Source organism: Propithecus coquereli, unplaced genomic scaffold, assembly GCF_000956105.1.
Source record: "Propithecus coquereli isolate 6110/MARCELLA unplaced genomic scaffold, Pcoq_1.0 Scaffold59, whole genome shotgun sequence".
Classification (NCBI taxonomy): domain Eukaryota; kingdom Metazoa; phylum Chordata; class Mammalia; order Primates; family Indriidae; genus Propithecus; species Propithecus coquereli.
In genome coordinates this window covers 1,538,381-1,554,623 of record NW_012151840.1, presented here as the reverse complement: position 1 = coordinate 1,554,623, position 16,243 = coordinate 1,538,381, and the positions used below count along the sequence as shown (strand labels likewise).

Genomic DNA, 16,243 nt, shown 5'->3' with positions numbered 1-16,243 from the left:
CCCTCCAGTTCCGAAAGTGTGTGCTTCTAATAACGTGAAGCTACTGCCATGGGTCTGCTCAGCAGACAGAGGAAAGGGCTAAAACTCGATTGAAAGCTCTCAATGTTTCTAAATGGCTATTGACAGGGCAGGTGAGGGAGTCTTCTCTCTGCATTGACAGCAAACACCCCAAAAAGAGTTGGGCCTATTCCGGATTATTGGAAATGTCCTATATCTTGATCTGGGGAGGGGGGGTTTACCTGTGTACATGTTATGCACTTTTTTTGGCACGTAAATTATACCTCAATAGAAAAGTTTAAAAAACCCCAGCAGGAATTTAGACAACTTCCTAAAAAGAGAGACTTGTGAATTTCCACCCAGGCAGATTAAGAACACCTTTCTTCTGAGAACTTTAAACTAAGAAGATTATCCATCTATGCTGAAGGAAGAGGTGGAAAATTAGGGAACAGATAAGATGACCTCTGTTTTGGGGACATTTCTGAAGTGCCTCTATCCTCAGAAATTCCCATGTTCCTTCCCAGGGACAGAGAAATCATCCTCACTGTCTAATTTCCGTCTCTCCTACTGCAACACTGGCCACTCCCTCTGCCCTCCATGGAGCCCAGCCACCCTCCCGGCCTCAGATAAAATCTCTATAGAGCCTTGCAGTTTGGAGTATTGAGCGAGACCCCATTTTAACCTTCTCACCATCCGCTCTCCCTCTCATCCCCTTCTCTTCTTACTGGGGATGTCTGCTTCTGCTCTGAGCCCACCCCACACCCAGGCCCTTTTTCCGGTGGTATGTGCCAGCCTGTCCTGCATCCCACACCCCCAGCTGTTGACATTTCGTTGCTGTTACCCACAGGATGAAGAAAGGGGCCCTGTTATTCAACAATGGAGGAAAAGACAGAGACAATGGGAGATTGTGCTTCCGATGGGGTGGGGACAGAGAAGGAAAGGACAGACAGACAGACAGGGTGGCTGTACAGAAGGGGTGAGGTTTTTGAAGCAGCTGGAAGTCCTGGAAGTCTGGTTTCCACCTTGAGAGCCTCTTTCCAAAGGCAATGCGCACCCAGGCACCGGAGGGCAGAGGTGAGGACTCTGTTGGGAGGGAGGGGAGGCAGGGCGTGCTGCTTAGATGAGACCCCCATGGAAATGTGGAGGCAGCTGGAGCTTGACAGCTATGGATCTTTGAGCCACATTCTGAGTTCATTCCCATCCCCATCCAACCAAAACCCTCATATCCGCCAATCTACCCCTCTCTGGTCCAAGGGCATCTAGAAGCAGGGAGGCACCCCACTTTCTGCACTCTTCCAGGTAATCAATCATTCCCGGGTTGCTTCCTTTATTCCAGCCCCCTTCATGGGTTCCCACCCCTCTTCCCAAGCCCAGCATCTCCTCCTGTGAAAGGGAGCTCCACAGATACTGTCACAGGGCTGGACACCGGTCACTTAGCCTGGCTTGGTGCACTGATGGATAGGGGAGGGTTCTTGGCACCATAGTGTCTTCTTGGAGGACAGAGCAGAAGCCTTCCCTCAAAGGTGCAAAAGGAGCAACTGTGTTGATCAAGCGCTCAAGTCCCAGGTGCTTGGAAATCCCAGGAGCCCGGGCAACACCTCATCCAGAACCTCTTCCTCAAGCAGGACGAAAAGCTGCTAAGCATCACTCCCTCCATCTCTGTGGAGAGACCAGCTTCTAACAGGTAGGCCTCGGTGCTGCTGACTCTTCTGCAAGGGCTGTGAAGATGACGCGTGTGTACCTATTTTGAATCAGTGCTTAAGAGCTTTAGCCTCACTGTCAGATCTGGATTCAAATCTCAGCAAAGCCCTCCTCTTACTAGCTGTGTGACTAGTTTCCTACCATGTGTGCATCTTTGTTTCAGCATGTGTACAATGGGATTTATGACAGTTTCTACCTCACAGGATTGCTGGGAGGAAATATAGAAGTATACATGCAAAGTGCCTAGAGCAGTGCCAGGTGCATTAAACTTTAAGCATGTTCATTTAAAACAGCAACTCAAAGTATTGTAAAGAAAATAATTTTTTAAAAAATATCCATGGCAGCTATCATTCTTATTGGTCCCTAAATCAATTTCTGTCCCCATAATCACTCTAATTGACCAAGTTCTGTAAAGAAGTGGTTCTGTTGCTCTTGTCCCTGTCCCAGATATTTTCACTTTTAACCATTGGGAAGTTCTTTCTGTGCCTAACCTCTGTTTCTCCTACTGCAACCTGGTCTTTGGTCCTCATGTGCAGGAAGATGGAGCTCAGCACTTTAGATATCTGGCTACTCTTCAAGGTGTTCCCTCCCTCTCCTCGTGCCCCACCTCTTCTTCCCAGAAGTCCTGAATGTGAGCTCATTCATTAAAACACACACACACACACATTTATTTAGCGCCAACTATGTGCAAGAAACTACACTGGGAACTGGAAATAACAGCTAACATATACATGGCACTTATTATATATCAGGCACTACTTCAAATGTTTTACATATTCATCTACTCCTCCCAACTATTCAATAAGATAGGTGTGCTATTACTCTCCACATTTTACTGATGAGGACACCGAGGCAGAGAGAGGTTAAGTCATGCAATTGTCATGCAATTAGGAGGTAGAGGAGCCAGATTTGGAAAATGAATAAAACCAAGTCAAGGGGTCCTCAGCCCAATATTTTATTTTATTTTATTTTTTCAGACAGAGTCTCACTGTGTTGCCCGGGCTAGAGTGCCGTGGCGTCAGCCTAGCTCACAGCAACCTCAAACTCCTGGGCTCAAGTGATCCTTCTGCCTCAGCCTCCCGAGTAGCTGGGACTACAGGCATGCGCCACCATGCCCGGCTAATTTTTTCTGTGTTTTTAGTTGTCCGATTAATTTCTTTCCATTTTTAGTAGAGACGGGGTCTCGCTCTTGCTCAGGCTGGTTTCGAACTCCTGAGCTCAAACAATCCGCCCGCCTCAGCCTCCCAGAGAGCTAGGATTACAGGCGTGAGCCACCGCGCCCGGCCTCAGCCCAATATTTTAAACAAAAGGTCAAGGTGATATGAATGATACAGTAAAAAAGGGGGAAAAATCAACTACTATATGGAAATAGATAATTGCATTTGAAATAGTTTTTAAAGTAACATTATAATTTAATGCTTTTTAACTTTTATGTTCTGAAAAACCTCATTGACACAGTCTACATATACGTATGCATTACTTTCAAATTTACAGTGTTAGTTTAGGTGCGAACAATAGTACTACTGAAAAAAAAGTCCCAGATCTCGTGCATTACAGTGTGCAAACTGGGGAATGAGAAAAGGTTTCCCAGAGGAGGCGCAGCCCAAACCAATGCCTGTGAAGAGGAAGTGAGCTCCAACTTGGACTGTTTAGAAAACTGCCAGAAGCCTAGACTGTCTGGAGCACAGTGCAGAGGGCAGGGGTGGTGAAGGGCAGGGGTTCGGGGGGGGGGGGGGCAGGCTGCCTGACAGACAGCCTTGGAAGCTGCGGTTAGCAGATTGGACTTTATCCTCAGGGCGACTGGGAGTCACTGTTTCAAGTGGGAGAGTGACAAGATCATATTGACTCTGGCTTCAGGATGGAGAATGGGTGCTAGGAGAGGATAGAGACGGACACTGGCAATGCAGATGGCAAGCTCGGGAAGCAGCGCTTGTGATGAGAGGGGAGGAGAGGGGAGAGGTAGAGGAGAGGCCCAGTCAGCACCTGCTGACTGAGGGGATGTGAGAGAGGAAGGGGGGTTGTTACTGCCTCCCCCATTACCTGCCTTTTGTCACCAGCCCCTATTTCTGCCCCCATGGCTTCCAGCTGGACAGTCGCCTCTAGGAATCCCTGATAGGAGTTCATCCCCATCCCTGCTGTTGCCCCACCCTTTTCGCTCAGTGCTAAGGAGGTGCCCACCCTGAGTGCACCCTTTGTGCCCTGCAGAGGCGCTGGGCTGACTCCCATCATGCCAGGTCGGCTCACCCTTCCCACACTCTGCCGCTTCCTTCTCCCCTGGGCCTGCACCATCTTCCACAGAGCCCAGGGAGACCCAGGTAAGATGGGAGGGGAGGCCGGAGACTGGGGGACACTGGGGGAGAGATGCCAGGAGTGAGGAAAGGGGAAAGGGCAGCTGTTGGAGGTACCCAGGGAGTCAGAGTCACTGCTGAGGGGCCAACGGAGGAGAGGGTTGGGGGACCCCGGGGAAAGAATTTGGGGGGCAGGATCTGGATGGGCACTGGGGCAGTGAGGATCAGGGGGTTCCTGCCACTGTGGCCCCCTCTGCTCAGCATCCCACCCGGGCCCCCACTACCTCCTGCCCCCCATCCACGAGGTCATTCACTCTCATCGTGGGGCTACGGCCACGCTGCCCTGCGTCCTGGGCACCTCGCCTCCCAGCTACAAGGTGCGCTGGAGCAAGGTGGAGCCGGGGGAGCTCCGGGAAACGCTGATCCTTATCACCAACGGACTGCAAGCCCGGGGCTACGGGCCCCTGGGAGGACGCGCCAGGATGCGGAGGGGGCATCGGCTAGACGCCTCCCTGGTCATCGCGGGCGTGCGCCTGGAGGACGAGGGCCGGTACCGCTGCGAGCTCATCAACGGCATCGAGGATGAGAGCGTGGCGCTGACCCTGCGCCTGGAGGGTGAGGCCCTTCTGCTCCCGCTCCCGCTACTTTCTAGCTAGGGTGGGGCCGCCTCGCCTGGGGTCTCCCAGGGCTCCTTCCCAGCATCTCCCCCGCCCCTCTGAGGTCCCCCCAATCCCCTCTCCTAGGCTGCGCCGCCCTTCCTCCCCCTTCCCTCCCTGTCTGCTGGCCCTTCCCAGGCTCTCCGCCACCCCCCAGGTGTGGTGTTTCCGTACCAACCCAGCCGGGGCCGGTACCAGTTCAATTACTACGAGGCGAAGCAGGCCTGCGAGGAACAGGACGGACGCCTGGCCACTTACGCCCAGCTGTACCAGGGTGAGCGGCCGAACCCCAGCACCGCCCAGGCCCCTCCAGCTGTCGCAGGGTCCCAACGAGGGCGCCTGCCTGGGGCGCCTCTCATCCCTGACCCCCTCCGTCTCCCGTCAGCGTGGACTGAGGGTCTCGACTGGTGTAACGCGGGCTGGCTGCTCGAGGGCTCCGTGCGCTACCCGGTGCTCACCGCGCGCGCTCCGTGCGGCGGCCGAGGCCGGCCCGGCATCCGCAGCTATGGGCCCCGCGACAGGAAGCGCGACCGCTACGACGCCTTCTGCTTCACCTCGGCGCTGGCGGGTGAGCGGCGGGCGAGCGGCCCTGGGACCCGGACTTGGGGCGGGGGGCGGGAAGGGAGCTCCGAAGGCGGGAGGTCGGGAGCGGTCTCCTTGTCTCTCCAAGGCGCCGTCCCCGCCATCCGCCCGCCTACCTCTGGGGACCCCACCCGCACCCCACTGCCTAGCGTCTCCCACTCCTCCTGCTGGAGCTCTGTCCCCCAACTCCGCTGCTCGGAGTCCGAGTCCCCGCCACGCCGCGCCCCACCCTGCTTTGGTTCTGTCGCTGACCCGCTCCGGTCCCCAGGCCACGTGTTCTTCGTGCCCGGGCGGCTGACTCTGTCTGAAGCCCACGCGGCGTGCGGGCGGCGTGGGGCCGTGGTGGCCAAGGTCGGGCACCTCTACGCCGCCTGGAAGTTCTCGGGGCTGGACCAGTGCGACGGCGGCTGGCTGGCGGACGGCAGCGTGCGCTTCCCCATCACCACGCCGCGGCCGCGCTGCGGGGGCCTCCCCGACCCCGGGGTGCGCAGCTTCGGCTTCCCCAGACCCCAGCAAGCGACCTACGGGACCTACTGCTACGCCGAGAAGTAGGGGCCTGCCGGACCCCTTCGTCGTGGCGGGGTCTCTCGCCGCCCCTTTCCCGCGAGCCTCCCGCCAGACGCGGAGCGGCCGCTCCAGACCTGCCTCCCCCACCGGGGGCCGCGGGCCACGGACCCCGGCAGGTCCGGCGTCGGGGAGGGGAGGTGGTGGCGCCCCCGGCGGCAGGGTACGAATATGACCCTGGAACTCGCGGATCCAGACCCGCGGAGTTCGCGTTGCCCCGGCGGAGGACGCAGCCACCGCTAGCGGGCGGGAGGGGCGCCCGGGGGCATTAACTGACCTCTGAACACAGCAATAAAATAATCTGGGGACCTTCTGTGTTGGGCGGAGCTGTAAGCACTGCGAGGCGTGGGGTAGGTGTGAGTAAAGGAGCTAAACCTGGACCCAGCGTGCCAACTGCACCCCTAAGAAGACGGGGTAAGAGGAGGGGCTACTGCCGCTACGGGGTGGGCCGGCGGAAGAGCGGGGCTTGTGACAGAGGGCACCGACTGGCGGTAGGTGCGAGTCGGAGACGTCTTGGGCTGCCCGGCCCAGGACTCACGCCGCAGAACCCAGGCTGCTGTTGCGCCAGGCGCCACGCGGGGGCGCCGCACACTCGCCTAAGATTACTCCAGCTCAACTCTGCCAGGAGCGCTCCATACCCCCGGGCCCACCCTGTGGGCTCCAAAGAACAAATATAAGATGGACCTAAACATATTTCAAAAGGTGGTTGTATAGTGCCGGGCTCCCAGAAGCGTTTGCGGGGGCTAGTATTAAAGACTGAAAGATTGAAGAGTTGGCCGGGTGCAGTGGCTCATGCCTGTAATCCCAGTGCTTTGGGACACCGAGGTGGGAGGATCTCCCGAGGCCAGGAGTTCATCAGCCTATGGGTGACATAGGGAAATTCCGTCTCTACAAAAAATAAGAAAAATTAGCCGGGAGTGTGGCGCACACCTGTAGTCCCAGCTACTCAGAGACTGATGCAGGAGGATGGCTTGAGCCCCGGAGCTGGACGCTGCAGTGAGCTATGATCGGGCAACTGCACTCCAGCCTGGACGACACAGCAAGACCCTGTCTCGAAAAAAAAAAAAGAAGGAAAATCATACCGTTGTTACAATCGGCAGGGAATTAACCCCAGGGAAGAAGAAGGATGAGGAAAACACCAAATATCGTGGCCACCAAGGCAAAAGGAGGAACTAGACTATTAACTTTCTTAGCATATGGCTAAAGGAAACAAACTAGTATTCTAATGTTATTAATTCATTTTTTCAAGTATAGATATTGTTCAAGCAATCTACACCGCAAAAAGCCTGGGTTAGTAATAGTAATGAGTGAGCCAAAGGGTATGAACATTCTAATGGTGTTTGATACCTGTTGCAAAATTTTTAATACTTTCCCAGAGGGTTCTTGCTATAATTGCTGAAGAGGATTCATCCCATGGGACATTATATAAGGGACAGGGAATGACAGAATGTACAGTATCTTCACTAACCATCATACAGCAAACCAGTCCTACAGGCTACTTGGGAACAACCTCAATAATAATTACTACCATTGTTGCCATATTATTGCTATAATAATTATTATTATTAATTATTATAGGTACTGTTTATTGAGTGCCTGTTAGGTGTACCAGGCATGGAGTACCCAGTACATGTATTGTCTCAACTAATTCTCACGACAAACCCAAGGGACAGGCACTATTATCCCACAACCAAGATGAGAAAACCAAGGTTTAGGAAGTGGCACAAATATTTCATTTGCTGTATGATGGTTATTAATGATCAAGATCAGCTAGATTATGCCGTGATAACAAACAGCTCCTAAATCTCAGGGCTTAAAATACTACGGTTTATTTCTCACTCAGGCCACATGTGCATCGTGGTCAACAAGGGGGCTCTTCTCATTTTTGTCATTTAGGGACATAAGCTGATAGAGCGGTGGCCATCTCAAATGCCATCAATCACCACACAAGAAGGAAAAAATAAAAAGAGCTCTGTTGGGTCTTACACAGGCAATTAATAGCTCTCACCCAGAGGTGACATCTTTCCCTGTGGTTCATAACTATCTAGTCATACGGCCTCACCCAACCACAAGAGGGGAAGAAAGAGCAATCCTACTTCTGCCTAGAAGTGGGAGAACTGCAAATACGTGATGACAGCACCAGCATCCACAAGCACCAAGGAGGGCCGTTTAGATTTCTGGGTCCTTTTCCCAAACAAGGTACCATTCGCAGGTTCCAGGGGATCAGGACATAGACATATCTTTTTGTGGTCACCATTCAACCCACTACACCTGTCAATTTTGGGGGTGGGGGAGGACAAGGTGTCACTATGTTGCCCAAGCTGGTCTCAAACTTGTGAGCTCTAGCGATCCTCTCTCCTCAGCCTTCCAAGGAGCTGAGCCTACAGGTACACGACACCACGCCCAGCTTCAATTTTTTATCTAATGGCTACTGATGATCGTTGGCTAGATTATTTCATTAGGAGTTGCAAAATGGAGACTTTTCTAATTTTTCCATTCCTCCTTCATTTATTAGTTGTGAATCACCTATAAAGAAAAATTTCTCTCAACAACTGTTTTGTTACCCTGACATATAACCTACTCTGAACAGGTAGGATTAGTGCTTGATTCTCTCCCATTGGTCTTGGGTAAGGTTTCCTAAAAGCAGATCTTGAGTGAGGATTATGAGTATAAGTAGTTTATCTGGGAGGTGATGCTAAGAGGCACTGGGAGAGGGGTGGAGAAGTGGGACAGGAAGGGAAGAAAGTCAGGTGTGTGACAGGTGTGTCACAGAGCAGGCAGGTAACTGGGGCCCAATCCTGCTGGGGACTCTGGGAGACCATGAAGAAGCTGCCTCAGAGAATCCCACATGAAGGGCAAAGAAACAAAAAAACTAGGATGGTTTTTTTTTCACTTCTCTTACCAAGTTGTGATCTGAGAAACTAGGGTATTATTGTCAACTCTGTCTGTTGGTTTAGGGCTCCTTCTGGGAGCATTAACTCTCTCAAATTCCTGGCTTGCCCTAAGCACAAACATGCTCCCACAGCCAGAAAAAAGCCCTGAGGCAGAGTCACAGATTTTCACAAAGAAGCCTTCTCCTTGCAGAGGCGAATGCTGAAGGATATGGGTCACAGCTACAATCCACCCTTTGCCACTGCTCAGATCCATTGGGTGTCTTATTAAGTCCACTCTGTCCTGTCACCGATGCTTCAAGGTAGTGGCTGATTTCTGCAATTTCTGATTCTTTTAACAGAAAGTCTTACAACAAGAGGGTTAGTGGGAAAAACTACAGTAACCAGTGCTGCATTTGGTTCCAAGGCTGTAATCAACATTCAACATTTCCCTCCTCTACACTTCACTCTGTTGGTCTACAGGGCTTTCCCTACGGGAAATCCAGACCTTCATGCCTGAAGGTCTGTCTTTCATTACCATGCCCTTGCCAGGCCACCATTGCTACAACTGCCTGCCCATGGGATAATCAAGATCAAATATCTCTGCCACTATAATTCCTTTCTGTGCCCACTGGTCAATTGGTGTGAGATACCCAAAATGACCCAGTGGCTGCTGTAGCCTTAGGTTTGGTGGTACCTTTACTGCGATCTCTGGGAGATGCATTCCCCCACCCAGGAAGCAGGGCTTCTAATCCTGCAGAGCCTACATGTATAGGGACGGGAAGCACAGGTTCCTTAAGTGGGTCACTAGGACTGATGGTGAGAGGGGCATTCCTTCTTCCATTCCTGGTTCCTGTGCCTGTGATTTCTAGCTAGCTGGGATACAGAACCAGGTAATGGCCATTGGCTCAAAGTATGTACTGCATTTTGAAGGACAGCACCCCAACCTCAGAGGATCTTTTCTCCAAGTGGTTTTAGATGTGCCATAAAGAGGCCATACTAATGTACTAACAAGCTGGCAGGTTCGAGGTGATGTGGTACATCATAGGGCCAATGAATCCTCAGGTTATGTGCTCATTGTCACATTTCCTTCACTATAAAGTAGGTCCCCTTGGTTAGAGGTGAGATGACAAGGTATCTCGAGGCCAGGCGCTGTGGCTCACACCTATAATCCCAGCATTTTTGGAGACCCAGGCAGGAGGATCACCTTGAAGCCAGGAGTTCAAGACCAGCCTAGAAGCTTGAGGCTGCAGTGAGCTGTGATCTCGTCACTGCATCACTGCATTCCAGCCTGGGTGACAGAGCAAGATCCTGTTTCTAAAAAATAAAAATAAAAATGATTATAAGGGATCACATAAGGGTAAATCATTTACTTTGGGCCTTTGGATATTGGTGCTGGCCAAGGCATTTGGTCAGGGAAGGCAAATCCATATCCAAAATATGCACTAATTCCAGTGAGGACATGCTGTTCCTCCTTCTAGATTAAAAGAGATATATTGTGATCAACATACTACCAAGTGGCTGGTTGGTGTCCTTGAGAGCTGGTACCATGTTGAGGGTTCAGCATCTGTCTCTGGGGCTGACAGGCCAGACACTCAGCAGTGGCAGTAGCGAGATCAGCCTTGATGAGAGGCAGCCCCTGGCGGGGGACCCTTGTGTAGCTTCCATGTCTACTGCCACAACTACTCCATTCATGGGCCCACCGGGCAAGCCCTGGCATGACAAAGGCTGGCTGTTACCCACTGGAGTCCTTCTGTCTCCCTAGCAGTCCAATACCTCCTCTTTAGTCAATGTTCTGTAATGGTACTGACATACGACACAAAGAGTTGTACACTTTGTGCCTATTCCTCTAAGTTCATCCATGCACCTCTTCCCCAGATTTCCTTATCTCCAAACTTCCAATCTTGCTCTTTCCTGGCCCCTGACCAACCAACCAAGCCATTGCCACAGCTCGGGAGTCCAGTATATGACCTTACCTCAAGCCACCTCTCTCACTGCAGAGTAGGCAGTCAGTGCACTGCTTGACACCTCCTGGGAGGATTACCCCTCACGCTGTCTTCCAAGCCCACCCTTGAGCGGCGCTGTAGAGTGGCAGCGTTTATTCAGTTCACTTCAATATGTCAGACAGACTCATCCATGAACCAGGCCTGGATTTTCTCCCCCTCTCAAGCCTGGTCATAGAGAAATACCCCCAAAGCTACAGGATGAGCTGAGAGAGAGGTATGGGAGCAACGGAGGCAGGTAATGTGGGGTCTGGGCTACCTGCTCATGTGGCTTATTCGCGCCCTCTGAACGTGCTCACACCCAGTCACAAACATATTATTTTGGATTGCTGCTGTGCCCATGTGTCCTCGTGACTTGGTGGGTCTGAAAATGCCCAGATCTTGATGGGCAAGAGAGACAAGGAAGGGAAGGAATCCGATAAAGGGTGCTAATTGAACAGGCCATGGCTGTGGGCAACTGGAGCGCAGGCAGAGTGCTGGGGGCTCTGGGAGACAGCGTGGAACTTGCCTCAGAGATGTCCCACCTGAGGGATGAGGGGGCTGGAATTTTAATTGACCAGCTCCCCATCTGTCACTGGTTGGGGGCAGTTTCCAGGGACATTAACTCTCTGGAGCTTCGGACTCATGGTGCACTCAGGCCAAGCATACCTCCACAGACAGGAAACCGTCCTCGGGCGGCAAGCAGCTTGCGGCTTGTCAAGGCGAGTGCTAGGGGGATACGGGTGGGGCACCAACAGGATCTGCTATACCCTATTGATTTTTTTTTTTTTTTTTGAGACAGAGTCTCACTCTTTTTGCCTGGGCTAGAGTGCCGTGGCGTCAGCCTGTCTCACAACTCCTGGGCTCGAGCAATCCTTCTGCATCAGCCTCCCAAGTAGCTGGGACTACAGGCATGCGCCACCATGCCCGGCTAATTTTTTCTATATATTTTTAGTTGTCCGATTAATTTCTTTCTATTTTTTTTAGTAGAGACGGGGGTCTCGCTCTTGCTCAGGCTGGTCTTGAAGTCCTGACCTTGAGCAATCCAACCGCCTCAGCCTCCCAGAGTGCTAGGATTACAGGCGTGAGCCACCGCGCCCCGCTTACCCTATTGATTTTTAAAACCTTGAGTTGGTGCCCTACCAGTGTCCAAACGTGATCAGTGATTTTGTCTTTCAGTATCATTCATTATGAACTCATGGACTTTTTATATATTTGATGCGTTTCAATCTCTTACAGTCATTTTTTATTTTAATGCTGAAATTGTTTCATCATTATCCATCCTTTTGACATGCCCCTGACCTGAGTTTTATAATTTCCCCATTCTCAAGCCACAGACCTGGAATTTCTCCAAAGAGTGCTTGTTCCTTTCAGAGGGAAGTGCTATTTAGAGACCACAATTGGGACACAAAGCGTATTCATTGCTATTGGGTTGTCACCGCTTCGGAGGCTTTTCACTAGCATGAGTTCATGCTGATATTTCCAATTCAGATGAAAGATTAGCAGTTTTTGCTTAACTTTCTTTTTCTTACGCTAAAAATCTTGGTTTCTAACACCATTACTATAATTACTTATTGCTTGCTCACGATAAATAGTGCTTTATAATAATGCTCAAAATAATAATGCCAAAATTAAAATTTATTCGTGGTTCCATTTGTTCTTAGAGGGCTGGGGATGTATAGTCAAGATGCTGAGTTTTGTAATCACTTGAAAGAAAATTCTTCTATGTCATTTTGCTCCAACTGCATATACAGTCAGGTACATTTGTTTCACTTTGTTTTAGATTTTTAGGAATCGCCTCACTCTTCTTCTTTTTAGTTTAATGCTTTCTAATTTAATTTTGTATTTTAATTGTATACAATATGTACATAGTTCCAACATCAAAACCATACAACGAGGTGTCATTACCATCTTACAGGTGAAGAAACTGAAGCTCGGAGAGGTTAACACCTGCCCCAGCATCACAGAGGAGTGTTCCTTCCCCATCAGGAGGCAGGGAGAGGAGTGGCGGGGAGCCTTCTGGTGCGACAGACTGTCACGAGAGGTAGATGTGGATGTATTCAGGGTCAAGCCCTCCAGTTCCTTCAGCCGCTCTCTGAGTAACAGGCTGGTGGCCTCCTCTGAACACATGGATTTGCACCTCTCAAAGCAAGGGTCTGGCCAGCACAGGGGGACAGTGGCTCCTGCTAATGCAGCAGGGGCTGTCCCAGGCGGTGTTCAGCCCGTGGGTCCCGCTGCTGTCTCTCTACTGCCCCACTTCCCCTCCCATCCCCCACTCCCTGTCGGCTGCAGGAGCCCTCAGAGCCCAGCCATTTCTGGCCCTTCCCTGTCCTGGGCTGGGGTCCCATGCTTCCTGGCCCCTTTCAGAAGTTATCAAAGCCCCCATTCTCTAAGCACAGCTGCGCCGGCATTCAGCGCCACATCCACCCCCCCACTTCGGCCTCACTCCCACGTCCCCATGGCATAGGACCCAGGTGCATGCATGATGTGCGGGGCCTCAGAGAGGAACTCAGCTGCCTGGGCCCCCGCCTCTGAGTCTGGGAGAGCGGAGACAGGTGTTCAAGGGGCTGGAAGGCCAGGCTCTCCCAGTGGGGATGGGGATCCAGTGACAAGGCCCGAGGCTAACACTGGAGATGGGGGGAGCTCAGGATGCAGGAACTTGGAGGGGAGATTTCCTCAACTTGGGTCGCAGCCTCGGCTTTGGCCTGGATGGGGGCTGCCGGGAGGCGGTGGAGGCAGAAGATGGATTGTTCCCATCCAGAGAGGCTGGAAAACTCCCCAGAGCCTGGGAGGCTGGGAGGCAGCCAGCTGGGCTGCACGAGGAAGAGGGAGGAGAGCTCCCTCCTCCCTCTCTTTTTCCTCTCTCCACCTCCCTCTTTTTCTCACCCCTGAGAGAGTCAGCTGGGGGGGCCCTGGCAGGAACCCCGGCCTGGGAGTCAGGAGACCTGGGGTTTGGTCATGGTTCAGCCATTACAGGCGGTGTGACCCTGGACTCTCGCTTCACCTCTTTGAGTCTCACTTTCCTCGTCCAGAAGATACCTAGGGTTACCTGAGACATTCTTCTCCTGTTACCGAGACAGGAGGTTCCACTTGAAGTCTGACTTTCATTCTTCCTGCTTTCATTGATTCTGTTTGCTTTCAGCCAGTTCCTGAGGATTCCCCTGGGATCTGGAGGGGCCGGACAGAGGGAGGTCTTGGTTCTTGCCTCCTCTCAGAAAGTGAACAGAAATGGGGGAGACACGTATGGCCGCGGGTGAGACACAAGACTCTGTGATTATAGAGAAAGTCCCCGTCAGCAACTGCCAGTTCAAAGTGCAGCTTAGACTTCAGTATACATTTTCCCAGCTGGAAATGTTGGAAAAGTCCCAGGGAGGTGTCCATTTCCTTCTCTGAGAAATATTCTGGAAAGGACTCCACTCCCAATTAATGAGTCCTCCATCCCATCCATAGGAGAGTGGTCCCCCAACCTCCTGGTCAGAGATCTGGTGCCGATTAGGGGTGCGTGTGTTTTGTCATGTGTGTGCGACTGGCAAAGGAGAGGAATCGGATTTTGCCGAGCCCGAGCCATGGGCCAGGGGTGTCCCTTCCCCAGCCCAGGGGCAGTAGACACGATTCAGCCTACTGTACAGAAGAGGAGATCGTTTCAGAGGAACTAAGACCTTTCTGAGGTTTGCACTGCAAATGGCCAGACAGGAGCTTGCCCTCAGCTCCTGTTACTCCAGAGTCCTCGTCTTCACGGCAGCAGCCGCCTGTGCTCTCACCACGTCTGCGCCCCCACCAGGGTGCTGCCTCTTGGAACAGACTGTCTGCTACCCGCCCTTGTCCAGACCCGGGTGCTGCTGGCCTCAGTCAAGGTTGGACTCTCCAGGACACCAAAATATGTGCCCACACTTCTGGTCATGAGGGGAGGTGGCAAGGAAGGTCACTTTCTCTGCCTTCTCTGGTCACAGCCAGGTTTCCCTGAAGCAAGAACTGTGGTTACATCTGAGCCACCACTGAGATTGAATTTCAGCCACTTGGTTGCCTGGCTCAGCCTGGCTGGCCTCAAGCCCTGGAGAGCCCGTGAGGAGGTAGGCCGGGCGCACGCGTCCATGCGGACACTGTCTGGGAGGAAGGGGGGTTTCTTTCAGCTCTGAGATACGAGGTCTGAGGGGAGCAGAAGGAGGTCCTAAGGCTTCCCAGATCTGTCCCCAAAGGCAGTCTCAAATCTCTCCTCTCTACTAGAGGACTTGGGGCTGCATTCCCAGGCCTAAAACAGTGCCTGGTCCACAGTGAGAATTCAATTAATATTTGTTTAATGAAATGAATAAACTGAGGTCTCTTCCTCCCCGGACTCCCTCAGGCTTCTTACTCTGTCCCTCTCAGTCTGGCATCCCTGTCCCTGCATTTTTCTTGCTGAGGGACCTTACTATCCACCACCCCGGGGTCCTCTTGTCCTGTCCCTACAGTAGATGGGTCTCTGGAGAGAAGCCAGAATCTTCCCTTTAGGTCCTCAAGGATTTGAGGCGGAGTTTCTTTGTGAGCTTCTCAAAGCCTTTTGGAACCAAGTCCACAGCCCTGGGAGTGGAAGCCAGGCAGTGGTGAGTGGGGGTTCGGGGCATACAGCAGAGGGCAGTCCAGAGTTCCCAGATGGGACTTAGGGTGCAGTCTAGATGGAAAGCTGGGGACCTGCCCTGAGCCTGCATTTGCGTGGTGGGCACCCCACTTTACTTGGGATGTTTTGAAGATGCTGCTGGAGATTAGGGTGATCAAAGCACCCCACAAGCTATCCTGGGTGCCAACACTGGTATCCAGGGGAGAGAATCTAGGCATCTGGCTGTCTTGACCACAGTCGTGCCAGGGGCTTTGCCTAGAGTCGCGGGAGGGAGGAGGGCAGAGACGAGGGAAAAGGGAAGAGAGCCTGGGAAAGCAGAGGGAAGCCGAGGCCCTGGAGCGGGGGCTGGGGGTGGGTCATTGGTATTCTGGGCGCTGATGAGTTCCTGGCCGGGCAGCGCTCAAGGCCCACCCCCTGGCACCAGGCTGCACATTCAGTAGCGACAGCCCTGGCTAGTATGCCCTCTGGGCTCCCAGCAACGCTTGCATTTTGCACATTGGTTTGCGTGACCAGTCGTGTCCGTTCACAGTGCACCCACCCCCACCCCCACCGGGTCTAGAGATTTCCTGACTCTTTTAGATTAACTCATGATTCTGCTATCTAACCTCGATCCCTCCAGCTGCAAAGTCAGCTCCTCCTCTGTGCAGGGAGTGGGAGCACCACAGGAGACAAAACCCAATCAGAGCTTCCTCAGGGAGGTGGCTATGGTCATTTGTACCTCATCTCTGCCTCCGAAAAAGAGCTTCCCATTTTTACGAGGTGGGGGATATCTCTCTTTTCAGGAGCAAAGCCCTCATTCTCCCTTCATTCTCTTGCCTGCAGATAAGCCTGAGTTCCTCTTCCTCCTCCTTTGACCAACGGGAAGTCCCTCCAGCTGTCTAACTTCCATCCCTCTGGCTGCAGCATCATGCTCTAGCTCGGCGAAAGCTCCCTCCCCGCCCCTCCTGCCCTCCCTCCCTACTCCAGGTCCTCGGCTTCTCATCCTCGGAACGATGTCCTACTTCGCTTG

The 16,243-nt window shown here is 52.6% G+C and overlaps 1 protein-coding gene across 1 annotated transcript; it reads left to right on the top strand.

The window, feature by feature from the left end:
- Positions 1–945: 945 nt before the first annotated feature.
- On the top strand, positions 946–5,948 carry HAPLN2 (hyaluronan and proteoglycan link protein 2). The gene is made up of 7 exons (XM_012658560.1): positions 946–1,071; positions 1,564–1,681; positions 3,904–4,013; positions 4,248–4,601; positions 4,800–4,916; positions 5,028–5,210; positions 5,493–5,948. The coding sequence occupies exons 1-7, from the start codon at positions 1,044–1,046 to the stop codon at positions 5,774–5,776; spliced, it is 1,194 nt and encodes a 397-aa protein (XP_012514014.1). The 5' UTR covers positions 946–1,043; the 3' UTR covers positions 5,777–5,948.
- The last annotated feature ends 10,295 nt before the right edge of the window (positions 5,949–16,243 follow it).